Source organism: Callorhinus ursinus, unplaced genomic scaffold, assembly GCF_003265705.2.
Source record: "Callorhinus ursinus isolate GAN/ISIS: 27379988/994484 unplaced genomic scaffold, GSC_fseal_2.0 scaffold10, whole genome shotgun sequence".
NCBI lineage: Eukaryota > Metazoa > Chordata > Mammalia > Carnivora > Otariidae > Callorhinus > Callorhinus ursinus.
The window spans coordinates 39,557,224-39,581,682 of NW_027397072.1; the positions used below are offsets into that span (position 1 = coordinate 39,557,224).

Here is a 24,459-nt window from a genome sequence, read left to right on the forward strand (position 1 = left end):
ATTTAGACTGTTCACATTTAAAACTACCATTGGTACAGCTGCATCGTCATCTATAGTGTTGGAACTGCTCTCTATTATACTTGTTACTTTTTCCCCATCTTAAAAAAAATTTTTTTTTGCCTTGTGTGATTTTAATTGAGCATTTTATATAATTCATTTTATCTCATATTTTTGCATATCAGTTACACATCTTTAAGATTTTAGTGATTATCCCAGATTTTGAAATATATGTTTGCAATTAACTAACTTAACTTCTAATAACAGTATACTGTTTCATGTTTCACATGAAGTGCAGGTACCTTCTAACATTGTACTCCAATCCCCCCTCCTGTCCAGTATGACCTTGTTCTCATTCATCTCACTTATCTGTGTGCTGTCTTCATCCAATACACGCTTACTGTTATTACTTTAAACAGTTATCTTTTAAATCACTTAAGAATAAGAAAAGTAAAAATTTTGCCTTCATTTATTTTTTTGATACTCTTTATGTAGATGCAAGTTTCTAACTACATAATTTTTCTTCTCCCTGAAGATCTGTGTTTAAACATTTCTGGTAAACCAGATCTGCTGTGAGGAATTCCCTCGATTTTTATTTGTTTGAGAGTCTTTATTTCTCCTTCTCTTTTGAAAGATCATTTTGTTGGACACAGAATTCTAGGTTGGTGACGTCTTTTCAACACTTTAAATATCTCCATCCTCTTTGTGCTTGCACAGTCTCTAACAAGAAGTCCTTTTTAATTCTTAACCTTGTTCTCCTATAGGTAAAGTGTTTTTTCGCTCTGTCTTCCTCCAGGATTTTCTCTCTGCTTTGGTGTTCTACAGTTTAAATATGATATCACTAGTTGTCATTTTTTGGACTGTTAATTCTAGTTTGTGTTCTCTCTGCTTCCTGGATCTTTGGTTTGGCGTCTGTCATTAATTTTGGAAGGTTCTCAACCATCATTATTTCAAGTATTTTTTCTGTTCCGTTTCCTCTTTTATCTCCTTCAGGTATTCCAGTTATATATTACATCCTTTGAAATTGTCTCACAGTTCTTAGACATTCTTTTCTTTTCGTTTTCATCTTTTTCTTTTTTAAATTTCAGTGGCTTCAAATTCATTGATTCATTTCTTGGCTATGTCCTGTCTACTGATGAACCTATCAAAGGTATTCTTCATTTCTGTTACGATGTTTTGTCTTAAATTTCTAGCATTTCCTTTTGATTCTTAGTGTTTCCATCCCTGTACTTGCCTTCATTATCCATCTCTTGGATAATATCTGCTTTTTTTCACAAGAGCCACAAAATGTCAGACTTTATGTCACACCTAATCCTGGTTCTGATGCTTTCTTTGTCTCTTCAGACTGTGTTTTTTCTTGCCTTTTAGAATGCCTTGAAATTTTATGTTGAAGACTGAACATGATATGAAGGTTAATAGGAACTGAGGTAAGCTGGTCTTCAGCATGAGGTTTTATGTTAATCAGGCTAGGGGTTTGGCTTTGTTCCTGTTTGCTTTAGCTGTAGGTGCCATAGGCTTAAGGTTATTCTAGTGTCCTTGTTTTTATCTCCTTTGTTATCTTGGATGCCCATAAAAACTTTTTTAGGTAGGTAAAACTCACTTCGCATCTCTTTTAGCTCTAATTCATTGTTATACTGGAGCCCTGTTGGTGTGGTGGGAAGGAAGATGTGGGGGACTGGAAGCATTCTACAATCTTATTAAGTCTGTGTTTTAGTGGCATGTGTCCCCGGACTGTGACATCCCCAAGTATTTCTTAATTTCTTGCCCACTTCTGGTGACACAAGAAGACTAAAAAAAGAGCAGAGTCTGGTAAATGCCCTTTCCCAAAGTGGGACAAGGCTCTAGTAGGGTTTATTTTACTGAAGAATAGGCCTTTGTTATGGAGACCAGCCTGTGCATATTTCTGAAAAATGGTTACTTCCCCCCTCCTTCTATCAGAAACACAAGGGTGGGGGGATCTTTCTTTCCTTTTCAACATGAGAAACTTCTGGAATTTCTGGAGGTAAAACCCATGAAATTGTGGTGTCCTCTAGGAGTTTCATTCTCATGGTGATCTATACTCCTCCTGTAGCAGCTAGTCAAAATTACCCCTTAAATGTTCCTTCCAGTGTTCCAGGTAAGCATATCTCAACTGTGATTCTCTGTATTCACCTCTCCACATTTCAGGATAGTAGTTTGCCCTGTAACCTTGGTTTTCTCATGAGTCCAAGAAAATTGATGATTTATTTTTTTTTATTTTTTTGGTCATAGGACAGGAATGATGGCTTTTGAGCTCTGTATATGTCAGAGCTGAATCTGAAATTTGTCTTCATTTTTGAATAATATTTTCACTGGTATAAAATCTGGGATTGAGAGAATTTCTTCTTGCAGTATTTTAAAGACTCTCAATTGTCTTACAATTTGCATAGTTTCTTTTGCGAAGTCTGATGTAATTCTTATTTTTGTTCCTTTGTAATTAGCATGTATGTTTTCTCCCTAGCTGGTTGAAGATTTTATCTCTGATTTTCAACATTTTATTTTTTAAAAGACTTATTTATTTTAGAGAGTGGGAGAGAGCGTGTGTGAGCGGGGAAGGGAGGGGAGGAGGCAGAGGGAGAGAGAGAACCTCAAGCAGACTCCCCACTGAGTGTGGAGCCTGACATGGGGCTCGATCTCACGACCTGACCTGAAACCAAGAACCGGAGACTTAACCGACTGAGCCACTCAGGCACCCCTGATTTTCAGCATTTAAAATATAATGTGTTTAGGTGTGTGGTGTCATGTTACATTCTGTTTGTTTTTTATATTTTCCTTGCTGTGCATTCTCTTAAGCTTCTTGGCTCTGTGGTTTGATATGTTTCATTATTTTTGGAAACTTTTCAGCCATTCTCTTCGTAAGTACTTCTGTTTTCTCTCATCTCCTGCTGGAGTACCAGTTACACATATGTTAGACCATTTGTTATCACTTACAGCTCTTGCATACATTGTTTTATTTTATTCTTTATTTTTTAGTTTGGGTAGCCTTTACTGACTTCAGGTTTGTTGATTTTTTTCCTCAGCTGTGTTTGATATGCCAATGAAGACGTTCTTTGTGTGTGTTTAAAATTCTTTCTCCCATTTTCAATTAAGACTGAAAGTGGATGTGAACTCCCATTGTGCCTGGGGCTCCTGAGGTTCTGTGCTGTCCATACTCGGACTTCATCAGTTTATTACAAATTTTAACTGAATTTTCCTTAATTGCTTCCAAGGTGCCTGCCATCCCCTGTAGGGCCACAGATAATTTATGTTCATTGTTCCCTCCCTTCTTGGAAGTGAGTCTTTTGTTTTTATTTCATTCTACTTTGTTGCTTTGTGACCAGTTTTTGACACGTTCAGGAAAAGTTATTTTTTAGTTCATCCAGCTTGTGTTATTGAGTCTTCCCAGCTTTCTATATCGAGGCAGAGATGGAATTCTCAAATTCTTTTTGAAAATTTCCCTCATTAAATTAGACCTATTTATTTTCTAAAAATTTTATCTATCTATCTATCTATCTATTTATTTATTTATTTATAGAGAGAGCATGCACTAGCAAGGGGAGAGGGCAGAGAGAGAGGGAAAGAGAGAATCTTAAGCAGGCTCCATGCTCAGTGTAGAGCCTGATAGGCTGACCCTGAGATCATGACCTTATCCAAAATCAAGAGTTGGACACTTAACTGACTGAGTCCCCCAAAAGCACCCTAGACCTGTTTCTTAAGTGTCTTTTTTATTTTTTCAACAAGTGTATATTATATCCTTTTCCATTTTGCAGCCATTTGCACAATTTTCTTTCTTGGTATTGTTTTCCTGTTGCTACCCTATATATTGGTCCTTACAGTGAAATGTATGATTTACGACACTGAGGTCTTTTCTTTTTTTTTTTTTTTTTTAATATTTTATTTATTTATTTGACACAGAGACAGTGAGAGAGGGAACACAAGCAGAGGCAGAGGGAGAGGGAGAAGCAGGCTTCCCGCAGAGCAGGGAGCCTGACGTGGGCTCGATCCCAGCACCCTGGGATCATGACCTGAGCCGAAGGCAGACACTTAATGACTGAGACACCCAGGTGCCCCAACACTGAGGTCTTTTTAAGAGATGAAAATCTGTTTTTCACTAAGTCAAAAAACTTGTGACTTTATTTTGCTCTGGTTTGGAAATAAGTGTAGGTAATCCATTAATTGTTATTTTTCCCTGTAATGAAGACAGATTGACTTTAATCTTCAGTTATCATTTGTCATGCATTTTACTTTTTTCAACTTTTTATTTTAGAGGAAGCTGATTAAATGTCAATTATGAAACAAACAAAATTTGGGTTTAACTATTTTGAAGTTTTGGGTGATTGTGTAACAGAAGGGAGTGTGGTATCTAAAACACTTTAAAAAAAAAAAAGATTCAGTGAGTCTTCCTAATATTATGAGATGGAATTTAAAAGTATTTCTTCCAAACAAAGATGATTTAAAGCATTTATAAATTGGGTTTTTAAAAAAATCTGTAAGTCTTACGTTTTAAAATTTTAATTGAAATATAGTTGATATACAATATTAAATTAGTTTTAGGTATACAATATAGAGATCCAGTGATCATATACAACATTATGAATATCCATGATAAATGTTTTACAATATTATTGACTGAATTCTCTGTTGAACTTTTCATTCCCATGACTGACTTATTTTATGATTGGAAGTTTGTACCTCTTAATCCCCTTCACACATTTTGCCCATCCACCCACTCCTCTTCCCTTCGGCAACTACCAGTACTCTATATTTATGAGTCTGTTTCTCCTTTTTTTTGTTGTTTTTTTTTGATCCTATATATAAGTGAAATCATGTGATACTTGTTTTTCTTCAGCTTATTTCATTTAGTAGAATACCCTCTAGGTCCATCCATGTTGTCACGAATGACAGGATTTCATTCCTCTTTACAGCTGAGTAATCTTCTGTTTGTGTGTGTGTGTCTGTGTGTAATCTTTATTCATTTATTTATAGATGGACACTTAGGTTGGCTTCTATATCTTCGCTATTGTAAAGAATGCTGCACTAAACATGGGGTGTATATATCTTTCTGAATTAGGGTTTTCATTTTCTTTGTGTAAATACCCAGAAGTAGAATTACTGGGTTGTATGGTAGATCTATTTTTAATTTTTTGAGGAACCTCCATACTGTTTTCCATAGCAGTTGCACCAGTTTACATTCCCACCAGAATGCTTGATGACTTCCTTTTCTCCACATCCTCTCCAATACTTGTTTCTTGTCTTTTTGATGTTATCCATTCTGACTAGTGTGAGATGATATCTCATTGTGGTTTCGATTTGCGTTTCCTAATGGTTAGTCATGTTTAGCATCTTTTCATGGGTTTTTTGGCCATCTGTATGTCTTCTTTGGAAAAATTCTATTTAAGTCTTCTGCCCATTTGTTAATCAGATTATTTGTGTTTCTGGTGTTGAGTTAGAGTTCCTTATATATTTTGAATATTAACCCTTATTGGATATATCATTTGCAGATATTTTCTCCCACTCAGTTGGTTGCCTTTCCATCTTATTGATGGTTTCCTTCATTGTGCAAAAGCTTTCTAGTTCAGTACCATCCTAATTATTTGTTTTTGCTTTTGTTTCTCTTGCCTGAGAAGAATGTTGTTGTAATTGATGTCCAAGAGATTACTGCCTAAAATTTTCTTTTAGGAGTTTCATGGTTTCAGGTCTCACATTTAGGTCTTTAATCCATTTTGGGTTTATTTTTGTGTATGGTGTAAAGTAGTAGTCCAGTTTCATTCTTTGGCATGTAGCTGTCCAGTTTTCCCAGCACCATTTATTGAAGAGATTGTCTTTTCTCCATTGTATATTCTTACCTCCTTTGTCACGATTAACTGACCATATGTGCTTGGATTTATTTTTGACCTCTCACTTCTGTTCCACTGATCTATGTGTCTATTTTTCTACCAGTGCCGTATTGTTTTGTTACTATAGCTTTGTGGTATATTTTTAAATATGGGATTATGATACCTTGAGCTTTCTTCTTTTTTGAGTTTGCTTTGGCTATTCAGGGTCTTTTGTGGTTGCATACAAATTTTAGTATTAGTTGTTCTTGTTCTGTGAAAAATGATGTTGGTATTTTGATAGGGATTGCATTGAATTTGTAGATTACTTTGGGTAGTATGGTCATTTTAACAGTATTCTTGTAATCCAGAACCCAATATTTTTCCTTATTCTTTTTTATCTTATATCTTATTTTTAAAAAATATTTCTTGAAATAGATTATATTTGCACATATAAAATTCAAAAGGCAGCAAAGTTTATCTTTATGTATACTAAAAACTAAATCTATCTCCTTTCAGTCTTGTTCACGAATTATTCAGTTTCCATCCTTGAAAGCAGCCTAATTTCTTGTGGGTTCTCCCATTGATATTCTAGAACATATGAACATATAAGTATCTCTATCTTTTCCTTTTTCCACCTTTCTTTTCCTTTCTTCTCTGTTCCTTCCTTCTCTTTCTCCTCTCTATCCTTCTTTCTCTAACATATATGTCATACTGTAAATGTCCTTTACATTGCTATTTTCATTTATATTTTGGGAATTAATTCCATGGGTAGTCCTCATTGCATTGTTTTTTTCTTTTTAGTTAGAGTATAATGTCAGTTTATGGAAATTCTCTAATATGTTTAGTGTTCTATTGATATATGTTAGGTAATTTCTAGTCTTTTGCTACGACGAACAATGCAACAATGCATTTTTACAAAAGTCATTTCACCATTGCCATCTAAGGTATTAGATTGCATACTCACCTCTTAAGGAATATGAGCAGTTGGGGCGCCTGAGTGGCTCAGTTGATTAAGTGTCTACCTTTGGCTCGGGTCATGATCCCAGGGTCCTGGGATTGAGCCTCATGTTGTCGGACTCTCTGCTCAGTGGGGAGCCACCTGCTTCTCCCTCTCCCTCTGCCTGCTGCTCCCCCTCCTGTGCTCTCTCTCTCTCTGTCAAATAAATAAATAAAATCTTTTAAAAAATCTTTAAAAAAAAAGTTTTTCATCAAGACAGATTAGCTATTATCATTTATTTATTTTATAGTAAAAATTTTCTTTTTTTTAAGATTGTATTTATTTATTTGACAGACACAGCGAGAGAGGGAACACAAGCAGGGGGAGTGGGAGAGGGAGAAGCAGGCTTCCCGTGGAGCAGGGAGCCCGATGTGGGCCTCGATCCCAGGACCCTGGGATCATGACCTGAGCCAAAGGCAGATGCTTAACCATCTGAGCCACCCAGGCGCCAATATAGTAGTAAAAATTTTCAATCTGATTCTATGTAAGTGTGTGTTGGCATAATACTCCTTGTATTTGTGGAGTTCCATGTTAGATTTATTTGAAAGATTCACTAAAAACAAATTTAAAAATCACTGCACAGTTTCATTCTGCCTTGCTTTAAGGTTTGAATTTGAATTGTGAAACTTATCTTACATGTGGTTCCTGGAATTCTAGTGACTGCTACAGGTTTGTACTCCTCATGGGTGCATTGCTTCTAGCTGACTGGCTATCCTCAAGGATTAGCAGTTGAAAGCATTAAAAATAATAGGAGCTAATCAGTATTTTGACCCATGAGAATAAAAATCTAAAATTTATGTTTAGCTTTATAATAAACAGGATTAGGAGTAACTTGCTGCCTTATAAGACTCATTGCTATGATATAAAAGATGATAAATATTTTTTCTTTTTTTGCTTTCTTTTAGAGAGAGTGCACGTTGGGGGAGGGGGAGAGGGAGAGAGAGAGAATATTAAACAGGTTCCATGCTCAGTATGGAGCTGGACACAGGACTCAATCTTACAACCCTGACATCATGACCTGAGCTGAAATCAAGAGTCAGATGCTTAACTGACTGAGTCACCCAGGCGTCCCAGTATTTTTTCTGTAAACCTGAATCAAATAGCTTTACCCATCAATGTTGCTAGTTCAAACAAATTATTTAACCAAATTCATTTTTGTACCCCATTTTTGCACCCCTTTGGTCTATATATAGGGAAGGACACTCTTTTGCTTAGGTCCCTTAGTGGTGTTTGTTTTCACTCTGATTTAAATGTTACAGTCCCCTCTTCCCTGCCACCACCCACCGTAGTGGATAGTCACATGGTTCCCTTGCAGACTTTTTGTCTATTTTGTTTTTAGAAGATTTTATTTATTTATTTGACGGAGAGACACACAACGAGAGGGAACACAAGCAGGGGGAGTGGGAGAGGGAGAAGCAGGCTTCCTGCCAAGCAGGGAGCCCAATGTGGGGCTTGATCCCAGGACTCTGGGATCATGACCTGAGCCGAAGGCAGACGCTTAACGACTGAGCCAACCAGGTACCCCACCTTGCAGACTTTTTGAAGTCTGCTCAAAAGTCACCTGCTAAGGTGAGCTTTCTTCAACAACTCTATATGAAATAAAAAACCTCCCCCTGCCTGCCCTCATCCTATTTTCCTTGCTTCATTTTCTCCCTAGCACTCATTTTGTGACCGAGTATTTACTTGTTTATTTACTTACTTTGTTTCATTAGAATGTAAGTTCGTAAGGTGGAGTCTTTGTTTCCTGCTGCATCACTAGCACATTGAGCAGATGCTTAGTAAATATTTGAATTGTACGAGTCTTGGTTTTCCTTTCCTGCTGGTTCTGAAACTTCTGGTTAGATTATAACAGTGTCTTCAAATTTTTTCATATATCTCCTGAAATAATTTTGACTACTTGTGTACCCTTTTGAACAGTTATAAATCAACATTTAATATTTTTTTACAAGTACTTTTTTTTAAAGATTTTTTATTTTTTTATTTGAGAGAGAGAGAGAGAGAGCACGCATGAGAAGGGGGAGGGTCAGAGGGAAAAGCAGACTCCCTGCTGAGCAGGGAGCCTGATGCGGGACTCGATCATGGGACTCCAGGATCATGACCTGAGCCGAAGGCAGTCGCTTAACCAACTGAGCCACCCAGGCGCCCAATATTTAATATTTTTTATCATAATCTTAAGTAGAGTTGCACAGGATGTAATTTTTGACATATTGTAAATATTGTAAAATGGTTATATCACTCTTTTAAAAGTATCACAGCAATTTGATCCCCATCAGTATTCATTTAAAACATACATGCACACATTCTTATTTATAGTCACACAAATTATTCTCTTTCTTCTTGAAAGGAGAAATGCCATTTACTTCCATTCTATTTTCACCATATGGCTTTCTCCTGATGTAGCATTTTTATGCTTTAAGTAATTTACTAATCATCCTATTATACTTGGAACACAGTGTGTACATACCTTTTGTGATTAAAACACTCAGCAAACTAGGGATAGAAGGGAACTTTCTTAACATGATAAAGGGCATTTATGAAAAACTACAGCTAGTTTTATAATAAATTGTGAATAAATTGCTTTTTGCCACTGCTATTCAACATTGTACTAGAAGTTCTAGCCAGAGCGCTTGGGCAAGAAAAAGAAATAAAAGATACCCACATTGAAAAGGAAGAAGTAAAACTGTCTCTTTGCAGATGGCATGATTCCATATATAGAAAACTCCACAAAGAATCCTCATGTACAAAATACTTATAAGTGAATTCAGCAAATTGACAGGTTTTAAGACAAGCATAAAATAATTAGTTGTGTTTTTTATACCTGCAATGAAAAATCTAAAAGGGATAATTAAGAAAATCATTTACAAAGGTATCTAGAAGAACAAAATACTGAGGAAAGAATTTAACCAAGGAAGCAAATCACTTGTACACTGAAAATTACAAAATATTGCTGGAAGAAATTTAAAATTCATGGATTGTGAAACTTAATGCTTTTATGATGGCAGTACCACCCGAAGCAGTCTGCAGATTCGGTACAATGCCTATCAAAATTCCAAAAGAAGTAGTTGACCTTCAAATTCATATGGAATACAACTGGCCCTGAATAGCCAAAACAATCCTGAAAAAGAAAAACAGATTTGGAGGACTCACAGTTCCTGATTTCAAAAGTTACTGTGAAGCTATCGTAATGTTAACAGTGTGGTATTGGCGTAAGTATATATAGACCAGTGGAATAGAATTGTGTTCAGAAGTAAACCCATATATGTATGGCCAGTTGATTTTCTGCAAGGGTGCTAAGATCATTTAATAGTGGAAGGATAGTCTTTTCAACACATAGTGCTGGGACAAGTGGGTATTCACATGTAGAGGAGTGAAGCTGGACCCCTACATCATTCCATGTACAGAAATTAAAACTCTTATTAAACCACAGAACTCTTGGATAAAAACATAGGGGTAAATCTTCATGACCTCCTATCTGGCAATGGATTCTTAACTATGACACCAGAAGCACAAGCACCAAAAGAAAAAATAGGCAAATTGAAAATTATCAAAATTAAAGCTTTTGTGCATCAAGAAAGTGATCAAGAAAATGAAAAGATAACTTATAGAATCGGAGAATTTATTTGTAAATGATGTATCTAATAAGGTTCTACTATCAGAATGTATAAAGAACTCATACAGCCCGCAACAAAAAGACAATTAAAAACAGATAGACATGAATAGACATTTCTCCAAAAAGTATTTTCCAGTGGCCAACAAGCACATGAAAAGATATTTAACTTCATTGGTCTTTAAGGAAATGCAAATCAAAACCATAATGAAATACTGCTTCAGTTGGTCCAACAGATTGACAATTATTTTAAAAAATTGGAGGATAACAAGTATTGGCAAGGATGTGGAGAAATAAGAACCCTTGAACATTCCTGGAGGGAATGTAAAATGGTGAGACTTCTTTGTAAAATAGTTCTGGAGTTCCTTGTAAAGATAAACAGAATCGTCATATGACCCAGCAATTCTACTCCTACTAGATACATATTCCAAAGAATTAAAAATAGGAATTCAAATAAATACTTATATACAAATGTTTATAGCAGCACTATTCACAGTAATTGAAAGATGGAAACAACCCAGAGGTCCATCAAAGGATGTATGAATGAACAAGTTGTGTTGTATACATACAACGAATATTATTCAGCCACGAAAAGGACTGATGTATTGATATATGCTACAACATGGATGAACCCCCAAACGCTATACTAAATAAACACAAAAGACCACATATTGTATGATCCCTTTTATATGAAATAGTAAAAATAAGCAGATCAAAAGAGACAAATTAGGGGTTGCTAGGGAATGGGGAGGGGGAAATAGGGAGAGATTACTTAGAGTATAGTGTGTTCTTCTGACATGTTAATGAGGTTTTGAGACTAGAGAGAGTTGACGATTGCATGACATTGTGAAGGCATTAAATGCCATTGAATTGTATATTTTGAAATGGCTATTTTTATGTTATGTGAATTTTACCTTAAAAAGTATATATATCTAATGTTAAAATTTTTTAAATTATATATTCATATGATTTTAAGTACCTTAATATTTCTTCTGGTTGGAGTTATTACAGCTGTTGCAAAATAAATTTTTTATAGGTTTTGTTAAATAATGATTTCAATGAAATCATTAAGAAGTGAAATTTATTGGAAGTATACTTTCTCTTAATTATATAGTATTTATTTTTTTTAAAGATTTTATTTATTTATTTGACAGAGAGATAGAGAGCACAAGTAGGCAGAGTGGCAGGCAGAGGGAGAGGGAGAAGCAGGCTCTCTGCTGAGCAGGGAGCCGGACATGGGGCTCGATCCCAGGACCCTGGGATCATGACCTGAGCCGAAGGCAGCTGCTTAACCGACTGAGCCACCCAGGCGCCCCTATATAGTATTTTTTTAAGATTTTATCTGTCAGAGTGAATGTGTGCACATGCTCAGGCAGGGTGAGTGTCAGGCAGGGGAAGAAGCAGACTCCTCAATGAGCATGGAGCCTGATGTGGGACTCAATCCTAGGACCCTGGGATCGTGACCTGAGCTGAAGGCAGATGCTTAACCTACTGAGCTACCCAGGTGTCCCACCTGTATAGATTTTTTAATGCTATTTAGTTCATGTGCCCATGGATGAATGCTACAAGGTTCAGCATCAATTCTATTCCTGTTTTATTATTTTTAATTTTAAATCCCTCAGTCATTGTTTCTTATAAAGGTGAATTCTGATCCTTATGATGGGCTTATTGGTTGGATTTCTGGTAGTGATCACAGGCAAACTTTTGGGATTTGCAGTAATGGGAGTCAGCTACCAGCATCCTCTAGTCATACCAAATGAAGATGTCTTTAATCTTCTTGGAAGCCTAACCACCTATTTCTGGTAACAGGCCACCATGGCTTGGAAGTAGACTGAATGTGTGAATCTGTGTCTTATGATCACCACCCTTCATACAGACTGAGGGGTCCGTGCCAGCTAATCACTCCTTGCCCAGAAGCAGAACAGGTTTCAGTAGCTTGTATTGCAGCGTGCATAGTTGGATCATCTCCAGGATCGCCCATTCACCTCATGAGGCTGTTGCCCCATTTGCAGTGTGCCACAGCTGTGACCATCTTCCTGCCTCCAAAGACCTGCACCAACTGCAGAGTCTGTGGACTGCATGGCTATGGGCACACACAAGAGATCCTCATCACAAGATGCTACACTGGAAGAAAGCCCTGTTTTATGTTTTATTATACTCCAGTGCTGAGAAACATTAATATAAATAAATAGAAGGTAATGGAAGTTTTATTATGTCATCGTCACTTAGTTCTTTGAAATTCTGTGTCATATGGCAAAGAGCATATAGTTATTTAATGTAAATTTAGTTTTAATGATTATCAGCTGACAACTCAGATTTTCCTTCAATTTCTTTTGAAACTGAAGAATTAGAAAACACTTTAGTTGCATACAGATTTGATAGTCATTAGAGTAGGTCAGTGCTTTCTCAGCACCTAACACTGGTATTTCCAATTGCTCCTGTGTTTAGTGCTTTAGAGGTTTTTGCCTCTGAGGGAACTATATCATGGCAATGGACGTAGGTCAGAAGAATTTCTGTCCCTGGTAAAATGAAAAAGCATTATTGTGTAAAAAGGGGAAGGAAAAGGTGAACTCTTGACACAGGCAGAATAGGTTTTGAAATAGGTTGCAAAAGATTTTCGACTTTTTTTTTTTTTTTAACTTTTTATTTATTTATTCATGAGAGACAGAGAGAGAGAGAGGCAGAGGGAGAAGCAGGCTCCCAAGGAGCAGGGAGCCTGATGCGGAACTCGATCCCAGGGCCCTGGGATCCTGACCTGAGCCGAAGGCAGACGCTTAACCATCTGAGCCACCCAGGCACCCTCAACTTTTTTTTTTTTTTTAAAGATTTTATTTATTTATTCGACAGAGAGAGAGTACAAGCAGGGGGAGCAGTAGAGGGAGAAGAAGAGGCAGGCTTCCCGCTGAGCAGGAAGCCTGATGCAGGGCTTCATTCCAGAACCCTGAGATCATGACCAAGCTGAAGGCAGACGCTTAACCATCTGAGCCACGCTTAACCATCTGAGCCACCCAGGCGCCCCAAGATTTTCAGCTTTTATTTGTTTACTTTTCTAAAGATTTTATTTATTTATTTGACAGAGACACAGGGAGAGCGGGAACACAAGCAGGGGGAGTGGGAGAGCGAGAAACAGGCTTCCCACAGAACAGGGAGCCCGATGTGGGGCTCGATCCCAGGACCCCGGGATCATGACCTGAGCCGGAGGCAGACGCTTAACGACTGAGCTACCCAAGCGCCCTGATTTTCAGCTTTTAACCATAATTTTCTACTACACCTGTGTACCTCTGGAGAAATGTTTACGTACCTACAGGGTCCTGAATGCTCTCTGAGGTCTTGTATAAAGTACTTCTTACTGCCTGCCTTCAGATAAGAATCTTGAAATAGATTGGGACTGCTGTATGTGAATAAAAAGATGGAAAAAAAAATTGGGCCTTAAAGCTTTTGTTTGAAAATGGATTTATTTTTTATCTGGAATAAATGTAGAATTAATACAAAATACTTTAACATTTGGTGAATTAGGAGTGTTGGCTTTTCTTATAATTGTTTTCTAAAATTTTTCCCAGGTCAATGAATGGTCATTGAAGATAAGAAAGGAAATGAGAGTTGTTGACAGGCAAATAAGAGGTAAATTATGATTTTATGTCTCCTATTCCTTACCCTCTTGATAATTTTATATTAGTTCATAAAAATAAACTACATCTACCCATTGTAAGACATAGTTTATTCTTATATTAATTATTTATAGTTGTCCTAATTATTTTGCTTTTTAATCATTTTAAGAAAAACCTTTACATTTTATAAGAAATCTTTCCTCTGGCCTGCAATTCAGCTCTGCAGGGGGGAGGGGCCATGTTTTTTTTATCTCTGATTTCCTAGAGATCCAGTTAGTGTTAGAAACAAAGCAAGTGCTCACATACTGTGATAGGCAGACTAATGGCCTTCCAAAGATGTCCCCATTCTGATCTCAAGAATCTGTGAAAATGTTACCTTATGTGGCAAAAGGGACTTTGCAGATGTGATTAAATTAGGGATCTTCAGGTGGGGAGATTATGCTAGGTTGTCTGGGTGGACCCAATGTAATCACAAGGGTCTTTATAAGAAGGAAATAATATGTTGAGAAAAAGTGAGAGAAAAGGAGATGTGACCATGGAACCAGATGTTAGGGAAATGTCCTTTGAAGATGGAGGAAGAGGCCATGAGCCAAGGAATGCAGTTGTCCTCTAGAAGCTAGAGAAGGCAAGAAATTGATTCCTTCCTGAAGACTGTAGAACACAGCCCTTCCAACACCTTGATTTTAGACTACCGACCATCAGAATTGTAAAAGAATCACATTGTGTTGTAAGCCATTGTAAAAAAAAGAACTAAAGAAACTTCTTCCTACTTAAAAGAAGTGTTTTATGAAATTCACATTAAAGTGTACATAAGGAATGCAATTCCATTTTCACAACTCTATCTTGGCATGGCTATAAATTGAAGAAAATACATTTCTAAATAGAGTTGGTTATTAGGAAGTACAATTTAAGGTGACTTGCACAGAGATAGTAATGTTTGAAACTTTTGTGATTTTTAACACTTTCATGATTGGAGAAAAATTAATACCATAAGGATATTTCAGCATCACTACCGTAAGAAAGGAATTGGAGAGGGCAGTTCTATTCCCAGCCATGATGGAATAATGTTTTTGAACTTGTACTTGCACTCCCATCATAAATAGAAAACTGGACAAAATCTGTGAAACATTGCCTTCAAACCTTGGACAACTGACAGTGAAGGATTTTGATCACCAGGAAGAGGGAAACAGGCTTAATATGGTCCTGATTTTCAGCCTGGAGAAACTTTCTGGATCATAGCACATAGAAGGAGGTTCTAAGCAGAGCAATGGTGGTTTTGGGGTTGAGGAGACAGAGATCAGGGTTCAGGAAGGCTATAGTCACTGGAATTTGTGGGGCATAATATCAGAGAGAAGGGCAGTACCCAGAGAAAGAGCTCTAAATGTCTACATAGTGTACCATTGAGTCTTTAGCTGAATACTAAGCTGTGCAAACTTAGAATGAGATTTCAAGAGGTTAGGCAAAGAATGATTACTGGGGACAGAACAAATACCAGGACACTATAAACTAAACAATTCTTAGAGCTAACAAAGAATTGAGAGATGGTAGAGTTCTGATCAGACACAGCAAAGAGACATTGTTGAACATTTTGGACATTAAATAGAGAACCCAGAAAGATCATGCCTTTACTATTAAGGCTAAGGTAGGCCTAGATTAAAGGCTACTTAAGCCCTCACCTACAAAGCTTAAAAATAGTTCTTGAACACTGATCTGCAGACAGCTTAACTGCCTGTCAAAATAAAGCTGACCCTCTTTAAAAAAGGAAAACCCAAGAAAAGACCCTGAATCACCAGGGGAATGTTGAAAAAGAAAACCAAAGCTGGAGACATCACAATGCCTGACTTCAAGCTATATTACAAAGCTGTGATCATCAAGACAGCATGGTACTGGCACAAAACAGACACATAGATCAGTGGAACAGAACAGCCCAGAAATGGACCCTCAACTCTATGGTCAACTAATCTTCGACAAAGCAGGAAAGAATATCCAATGGAAAAAAGACAGTTTCTTCAATAAATGGTGCTGGGAAAATTGCACAGCCACATGCAGAAGAATGAAACTGGACCATTATCTTATACCATACACAAAGATAGACTCAAAATGGATGAAAGACCTAAATGTGAGACAGGAATCCATCAAAATCCTAGAGGAAAACACAGGCAGTAACCTCTTCGACCTTGGCCACAGGAACTTCTCGCAAGACATGTCTCTAAAGGCAAGGGAAACCAAAAATGAGCTCTTGGGTCTTCATCAAGGTAAAAATCTTCTACACAGCAAAGGTAACAGTCAACAAAACTAAAAGACAGTCTACGGAATGGGAGAAGATAGTTGCAAATGACATAACAGATAAAGGGCTAATAGATCTAAGATCTGTAAAGAACTTCTCAAACTCAACACCCAAAACACAAATACTCCAGTCAGGAAATGGGGAGAAGACATGAACAGACACTTCTCCAAAGAAGATATACAAATCGCTAACAGACACGTGAAAAAATGCTCCGCATAACTTGCCATCAGGGAAGTGCAAATCAAAAACCAAAATGAGATACCACCTTAAACCAGTTATAATGGCCAAAATTAACAAGACAGGAAACAACAAATGTTTGCAAGGATGTGGAGAAAAGGGAGCCCCTTACACTGTTGTTGGGAATGCAAGCTGGTACAGCCACTCTGGAAAACAGTGTGGAGGTTCCTCAAAAAGTTGAAGATAGAGCTACCATACGATCCAGCAATTGCACTCCTGGGTATTTACCACAAAGATACAGACATAGTGAAAAGAAGGGGCATGTGCACCCCAGTGTCCATAGCAGCAGTGTCCACAATAGCCAAACTGGAAGGAGCCGAGATGTTCTTCAACAGACGAATGGATAAAGAAGATGTGGTCCATAGACACAATGGAACATTACTCAGCCATCAGAAAGGGTGGATACCTACCATTTGCGTTGACATGGATGGAGCTGGAGGGTATTATGCTAAGTGAAATAAGTCAAGCATGGAAAGACAGTCATCATATGGTTTCACTAATATGTGGAATATAAGGAATAGGGCAGAGAACAATAGGAGGGAGGGAAGGGAGGGAAACCTGAATGGGAAGAAATCAGAGAGGGAGACAAACCATGAGAGACTCTGGGAAACAAATTGAGGGTTGCAGAAGGGAGGGTGGTGGGGGGATGGGGTAACTGGGTGATGGGTATTGAGGGCATGTGATCTGATGAGCACTGGGTGTTATATGCAACTGATGAATCATTGAACACTACATCAAAAACTAATGATGTACTATATGTTGGCTAAATTGAACTTAATAAAAAAATTAAATACACTGAAAGTAAAAAAAAAAAGGAAGACCCAAAAATTCAGACACTCAAAAACGAACCATTCAGAGTGTCCAACATCCAGTGAAAAATGACTAGAAAGAGACAAAGTATGACCCCAAATCAGGAAAAGAATTAGGCAATATAAATTAGACCCAGAAAAAACAGAGATGATTGAATAAGCAGACAGGACTTAAACAGCTGTTATCAATATGTTGAAGAAGTTAAAGGAAAACGTGAACATAATGAGATAAATAGAAGATGTAGAAAAGAATAACATGAAACTTATAGAATTTAGAAATAAAATGAAATAAAAACGAACACTTCACTGAGTTTAACAAGCAGGTAAGACAGTAATGAAAAATAAGATCAGTGAAATTGAGTATACAAACTATCTGAACTGTAATACAGAGGGGGAAAAATGGATATGAATATAACATCAGTGACCTGTGGAACAATATCAAGTAACCTCATTCATTTGAGTCTCTCTGAAGGAGAGGAGTCTGGAAAAGACCACATGAAATAGTAGCTGATGGAAACTGTAAACCCACAGACCCAAGAACTCAGTGAGCTTCAAAGAGGATAAACAAAAGCATACCAAGGCATATCATATTCAAATTACTGAAAGTTAACAATGAAGAGAGAAAATAGTCTGAGAAAAAAAGACACGTTAAATACAGAAAACGGTAAGGATGATGAAAAATTTCTTTCAGAAGCAGTGTAAACCAAACCATCTTTAATATGAAAGAAAAGAACTCAACATTATCCTAGAATTCTATATCCAGTGAAAATAGCATTCAAAGGTGAAGGTGAAATAAAGATTTTTAAACAAAAGCCAAGAGAATTTGCTGCCAGGAAATCTACAGTACAAGAAATGGTAAAGGAAGTTGTAAGCTGAAAGAAAATTATAACCGATACAAACTGGGATCTACCCAGAGGCATGAAGCATGCTGGAAATATTAGGTATGTAAGTAAATATATTATTTTTTTTAAAGTTTCCTTTAAACATTATTTACTGTTTTAAGTAAAAATAATGTGAGGCTTGTAACAGGTAGAAATAAAATGTATAGTAGAACAAACGATTGCAGTGTCATCTTTAGAAACCTTGTAAATGCAGGTAGTGTCTCACAAGCCTTGTTTATTCCTGTTTTGTGCTTTGCTCATTTTATTTTACTTTATTATTTGCTCATTTTATATATTCTTATTTATGAAATTATCTTTAAGCCCTATCTCTTTCGTGATATTTCCTATTATTTTTCATTTGTAGCAGTTTATTAGTTAACTAACTCTAACATGGTATCAGAAAAAGATCATGGGTTTTGGAGTCAACACTACCAAGTTTAAACCCCGTGTTTACTGTCAATTAGCCATCTACCCCTATTAAAATTCTTTGAATCTCATAGAATTGTTATGACATTTAAATTTGCAAATGTATGTAAAGTGTTTATGCCAGTACCTGGCATAAAGTAGGGTTTACTACACTGATGGTGATACCAAAAAAAAAGGGGGGGGGTTGCTTTAGACAAAGTCTGACTTTGAAGTAATGTGGTTGCTTTAAATATTACTTCCATTTGAAGATTTATCATAGAAACTTTTATTGTCTTTCATTTGGTTTTATATTAGCAGTCAAGGTGAATAGATTTTTTAAAGAAATACCAGTGTAAAAACTAGAACCTGCAAAATTAACCTATGATCTTTAAGTCTGGATATTGGTTACCTTTTGGGGCATGGTGAATTAAGGCGGACATAAAGAGACCTTTGTGATACTTTGTTTCTTGATCTGGTTCCTGGTTACATGGGTGTGTTTACACTGTGAGAATTCATTTAGCTCTACAGTTACACTTTTCTGTGTGTATGCTATACTTAAATAAAAAGTTTAAAGAGAAAATAGTAACTTCAATAAGCCAAAGTATAACTACAGGTAGTTCTCATCTTCTCATGAAGGACTCAAGATATTCCACATTTTTAGCTTTCAGTTAGATGTGAAACACATTTAGAGCACTCATGATGGGCAATATTAGTATGAATTTTGATCATTAATATGGCCCCTCTCTTCAGATGAAAATAGCTTGGTTTCTACATCCCTCCCTTACGAGTATAAAGGTAATAATGTACATATCGATGCAGAAGTAGTATAAATAAGAAAGTTAAAATCACCCTGAAATTCTACCGCTCAAAGATAATACCATAAATATTTTAGTAATCATCCCTTCACATAGGTCTGTCTGTACTTCTATTTACACACACACACTTACTTATGAATGGCTCATACTTCTCTAGTTGCTGTTTCATTGATTTCTTTCCTTTTTTTTAAGATTATTTATTTATTTGAGAAAGAGTGAGAGAGAGTACAAGCAGTGGGGAGAGGGAGAAGCAGGCTCACCACTAAGCAGGGAGCCCGACGTGGGGCTCGATCCCAGAACCCTGGGATCATGACCTGAGCTGAAGGCAGACATTTAACTGACTAAGCCACCCAGGTGCCCCACATTGATTTATTTCTTATTATAGTAAAGTATACGTAACCTAAAACTAACCAGTTTTAAGTATACAGTGACATTAAGTACATTCACATTGCTGTGCAACCGTTACCACTGTCCATCTCCAAACTTTTCCTTCATCCCCTACTGAAACTCTGTACCCATTAAATAATAACTCTCTGTCTGCCCCCACCACCCCACCCCTGCAACCGATACCAAATCCCCTGGTAACCACTATTCTATTTTCTGTCTCTGTGTATAATTTCAGTATTCTAAGTACCTCATATAAGTGGAATCAAGAATATTTGTCCCATTGTACCTGGCTTATTTTATTTACCATAATGTTTTCCACATTTATCCATGTTACATAGCAAGAATCAGAGTTAACTTCTTTTTTAAGATTGAACAGTACTTCATTGTATGCATGCTTCATTGTTTATTCATCTTTATATGGACATTTGGGTTGTTCTACATTTGGGTTATTGTGAATAATGCTGTTATTAACATGAGTGTACAAGTATCTGTTTGAATCCCTGCTCTCATATTTTTTTTTTTTTTTGTGCCAGATACTCTGTAGTGGAATTGCTGGGTCAAATGGTAATTCTATATTTAATTTTTGAGGAAACACCATAGTGCTTTCCATAGCACGCTGCACCATCTTACATTCCTAATATCAAAAGACATTCAAAAGCAACCACATACATGGCGGAATAGAAAAGGTCACTGTGCACACCCAGGGCAAGCTACTGCTCTGCAAAGACCTGAGAAGACTTTAAGTTTACAATGTAGGTTGATCCCCAGCACAGAGATACCCTGCAGCAATAAAAACAAAAAAATAGCAAACCCTGGTGCAGTGGGAGAATCTGACTTCAGAGTTGTAAGATTCAAAGGTCTCATTTTCAACAACAACAAAATCACAAGATGTACAAAACAGGAAAATATGGCCCATCCAAAGGAAAACGAACAGAAAATGTCCCTGAGAGAGACCAGATGACTATTTTACTCAACAGGTACTTTGTAAACAACTGTTTTAAAGATGCACAAAGAGCCAAAGTAAAATGTGGACAAAGGCAAGAAAACGAAACATGAATAAAGTGGAAATATCAATAAAAAGAGAAAATATGAAAAGAAACCAAAAAGAAATTCTGCTGAAGAGTACAATAGCTGAAATGAAAAATTCATTAGAGTTACTTGAAAGCAAATTTGAGCGGGCAGAGGAGTCCATGAACTTGAAAATAGTACAGTTGGAATTATCAAGTCTGAAGAGAAGGGGAAAAAATTGAAGTAAATTAAGCCTAAGGGATCTGTAGGACATTGTGAAGTGGACCAACGTACACTTTGTGGGAGTTGCAGCAGGAAAAGAGAGAAAGGGGCAGGGAGATGATTTAAAAGACTAGTGGCAGAGACATCTCACATTTTATGAAAGACACGAATATAATCATCCAAGAAGTTCCACATACTACAAATAGTGTATACTCAAAGAGACCCATGCCAATGCACATTATAATGCCCCATTATAATGTCAAACTTTAGATAGATACGACTTACCATATAAAAGGAACCTCAGTAAGATTTTCAGCAGGATCCTCAGCAGAAGTGTTGAGGGCCAGAAGGCAGTGGTTGATATATTCAAATGCTGAAAGAAGAACTATCAACCAAGAATCTTATATTCAGCAAAACAAGGAAGAAATCAAGGCATTCCTAGATAAACAAAAGCTGAGGGAGTTTGTTACCACTAGACCAGCCTGGCAGGAAGTGCTACAGGGTGTTCTGGTTGAAATTAAAGTATGATAGTAACTTGAAGCCATATGGAAAAATAAATATCTCTGTTAAAGGTAAATACATGGGCAATTATAAAAGCTAGCATTTTTGTAACTTCAGTATGTAACTCCTTTTTTTTTGTTTTCTACATGATTTAGGAGACTTGGGCATTTGAAAAAATACATTAGGCTATGTTTTTGAACTCACACTACAGAAAGAGGTACTTTTGTGACATCAGTAACTGAATGCGGGTAGGGACAGAGCTATATAGAAATAAAGTTTTTATATGCTATTGAAGTTAAGCTCATATAAATTCAAATTAGTGTTATAACTTTAGTATATTAACTGTAATCCCTATGGTAACCACAAAGAAAATAGCTATAGATTATACAAAAAAAGCCAATGAAATAGGATTTGAGAAGTTTCACTATGAAGAAAAGTAAACAGAAAAGAAGATATTAATGCAGGAAATGAAAGACAAAAAAGCTGTAAGGCTTACAAAAAAATTGGCAAAATGGCAGAAGTAGGCACCTCTTTGTCAGTAATTAAATGTAAATGGATTAAACTCTTCAGTTGAAAGAGGTTGGAAAAATTGATTTTTAAAAATGATCCTACTTTATGCTATCTGTAAGTCACTCACTTTAGATCCAAAAGTAGAAATTGGTTGAGGGTGAAAGGACAGAAAAAGATGTCCCATGGAAATGGTAACCAAAAGAGAGTGGAAATTGCTACACTAATATAAAACAAACTTTAAATAAAAAAGATTACAAGTCAAAAGGACATGCTATATTATAACGGTTTCAGTAGAATAAGAGGATGTAATAATTAATTATACACATCTATGCACCTAAAAACAGATTGTCAAAATATGTGAAGCAAAAATTGACAAAATTAAAGGGGGAAATAATTCTACAATGATAGTTGGAGATTTTAATAATCTACTCTCAAAGGTGAATATAAAGCCAGGGGCACCTGAGTGGCTCAGTTGGTTAAGCCTCGATTTTGGCTCAGGTCATGATTCAGGGTTGTGAGATCAAGCCCCGAGTGGGTCTCCACACTCAGTGTGGAGTCTGCTTGAGATTCTCTTTCTCCCTCTCCCTCTGCCCCTCCCCCCTGCTCATGTGCACAGTCTCTAAATAAATCTTTTTAAAAATGTGAATATAACAACCAGACAGAAGATAAATAATCTTCTGTATCTTAATCTTATATAATAAGGATATAAGAGTACTTGAACAACACAGTAAATCAGCTAGATCGAATAGACCTCTACAGAATACCCAACAACAGAATATACATTTTTCTCAAGTGATCATGGGACATTCTTCAGAATGGACCATATGTTAACTCAAAAAGCAAGTCTTGATCAATTTAAAAAATATATAAAGTATCTTCTCTGACTACAAGGGTTGATTAGAAATCAGTAGAAGAAGGAGCACTGGAAAATTCACAAATATTGGGAAAACAACACACTCTTAAAACAACAGATGTGTCAAAAAAATTCACAAGGGAAACTACAAAGTATTTAGAGATGAGTGAAAACCACAACACAATATATCAAAACTTGTGGTAGGTAGCAAAAAGCAGTGCTCAGAGGGAAGTTAATAGCTATAAAAATGCTAACATTAAAAAAGAAGAAAGATCTCAAATCAACACCTCTAACTTTACATCTCACAGATTTAGAAGAACAAGAAACTTACCTAAACTAGCAGAATGAAAGAAATAATAAGAATTAGAGCAGAGATAAGTAAAATAGAGAATAGAAAAACAGTAGAGAACAAGAAACCAAAAGCGAGTTCTTTGAAAATTAATATTCTTTGAAAATTAACCAATCTTTGGCTAGATTGACTAACAGTGGGAGGAAAGAGAGAGAGAGGACTCAAGTCCCTAAAATCTGAAGTGAAAGTGGGAGCGTTACTATGATTCTATGGAAATTAAAAAATATATATAAGGGTACTATGAACAGTTGTGTACCAATGAATTGGATAACACATTTTGAAATGGACAAATTCCTAGAATCACAAAACCTACCAAGACTGAAATAAAGAGCAAATCTGAACAGACTTGAGTGGATCATTAATAAAAAAATCTCCTGACAAAGAAAAGTCCTTGACCTTATGTGTTCACTGGTGATTTCTACCAAATATTTAAAGAACTAACCCCAGTTCTTCTCAAACTTTTACAAAAAATTGAGGAAAAAACACTTCCTTAGTTGTTTTATAAAGCCATCATTACCTTGTTACACTAGAGGAATAAAGAACCAGGGTTCCTGGGTGGCTCAATCATTAAGTGTCTGCCTTTGGCTCAGGTCATGATCCCAGGGTCCTGGGATCAAGCCCCACTTCGGACTCTGTGCTCTGCGGGAAGCCTGCTTCTCCCTCTCCCACTCCCCCTGCTTATGTTCCCTCTCTCACTGTGTCTCTCTCTCTCTGTCAAATAAATAAATAAAATCTTAAAAAAAAATGGAATAGAGAACCATAGACCAATATCCCTTATGAACACTGGTGCATAAATTAAAAAATAAATGCAGACAATTCAAAAGGATTATACTCCATGACCAAGTGGGATTCCGGGAATGCAAGGATAGTTCAATATATGTAAATCAACCAATGTAATATAGTACATCAACAAAATAAAGGAAAAAAAAACACATGATCATCTCAATTGATGCAGACAGAATTTGACACCCTTTTATGGTAACTTTCAACAAACTAGGGATAGAAGGAAGTTGCCTCAATGTAATAAAAGCCATATGTGAAAAACCCACAGCAAACATTGCACTCAGTGGTGAAAGACAGAAAGGTTTTTCTCTACGATCAGGAGCAATACAGGGATGTCTGCCTTTGGCTACTTCTCCCCAACAAGAGTACTGGAAGATCTAACCAAAGCAA

At 36.5% G+C, this 24,459-nt stretch overlaps 1 protein-coding gene and 1 pseudogene across 3 annotated transcripts in view; one reads left to right on the forward strand and one right to left on the reverse strand.

The window, feature by feature from the left end:
* The window catches only part of RNF103 (ring finger protein 103), a 114,139-nt gene that overhangs the window by 62,052 nt on the left and 27,628 nt on the right, over positions 1 to 24,459 (forward strand). For 2 of the 3 annotated variants that reach the window (XM_073897442.1, XM_025868272.2), the window contains one exon: positions 13,975 to 14,035. The exons of the other annotated variant lie outside the window; for it this stretch is intronic. In XM_073897442.1, coding sequence (XP_073753543.1) covers positions 13,975 to 14,035 — 61 coding nt within the window. The remainder of the gene's footprint in view (positions 1 to 13,974; positions 14,036 to 24,459) is intronic. 3 annotated transcript variants of the gene reach the window in all.
* Positions 12,145 to 12,800, reverse strand: LOC112821247 (small ribosomal subunit protein uS9-like; annotated as a pseudogene).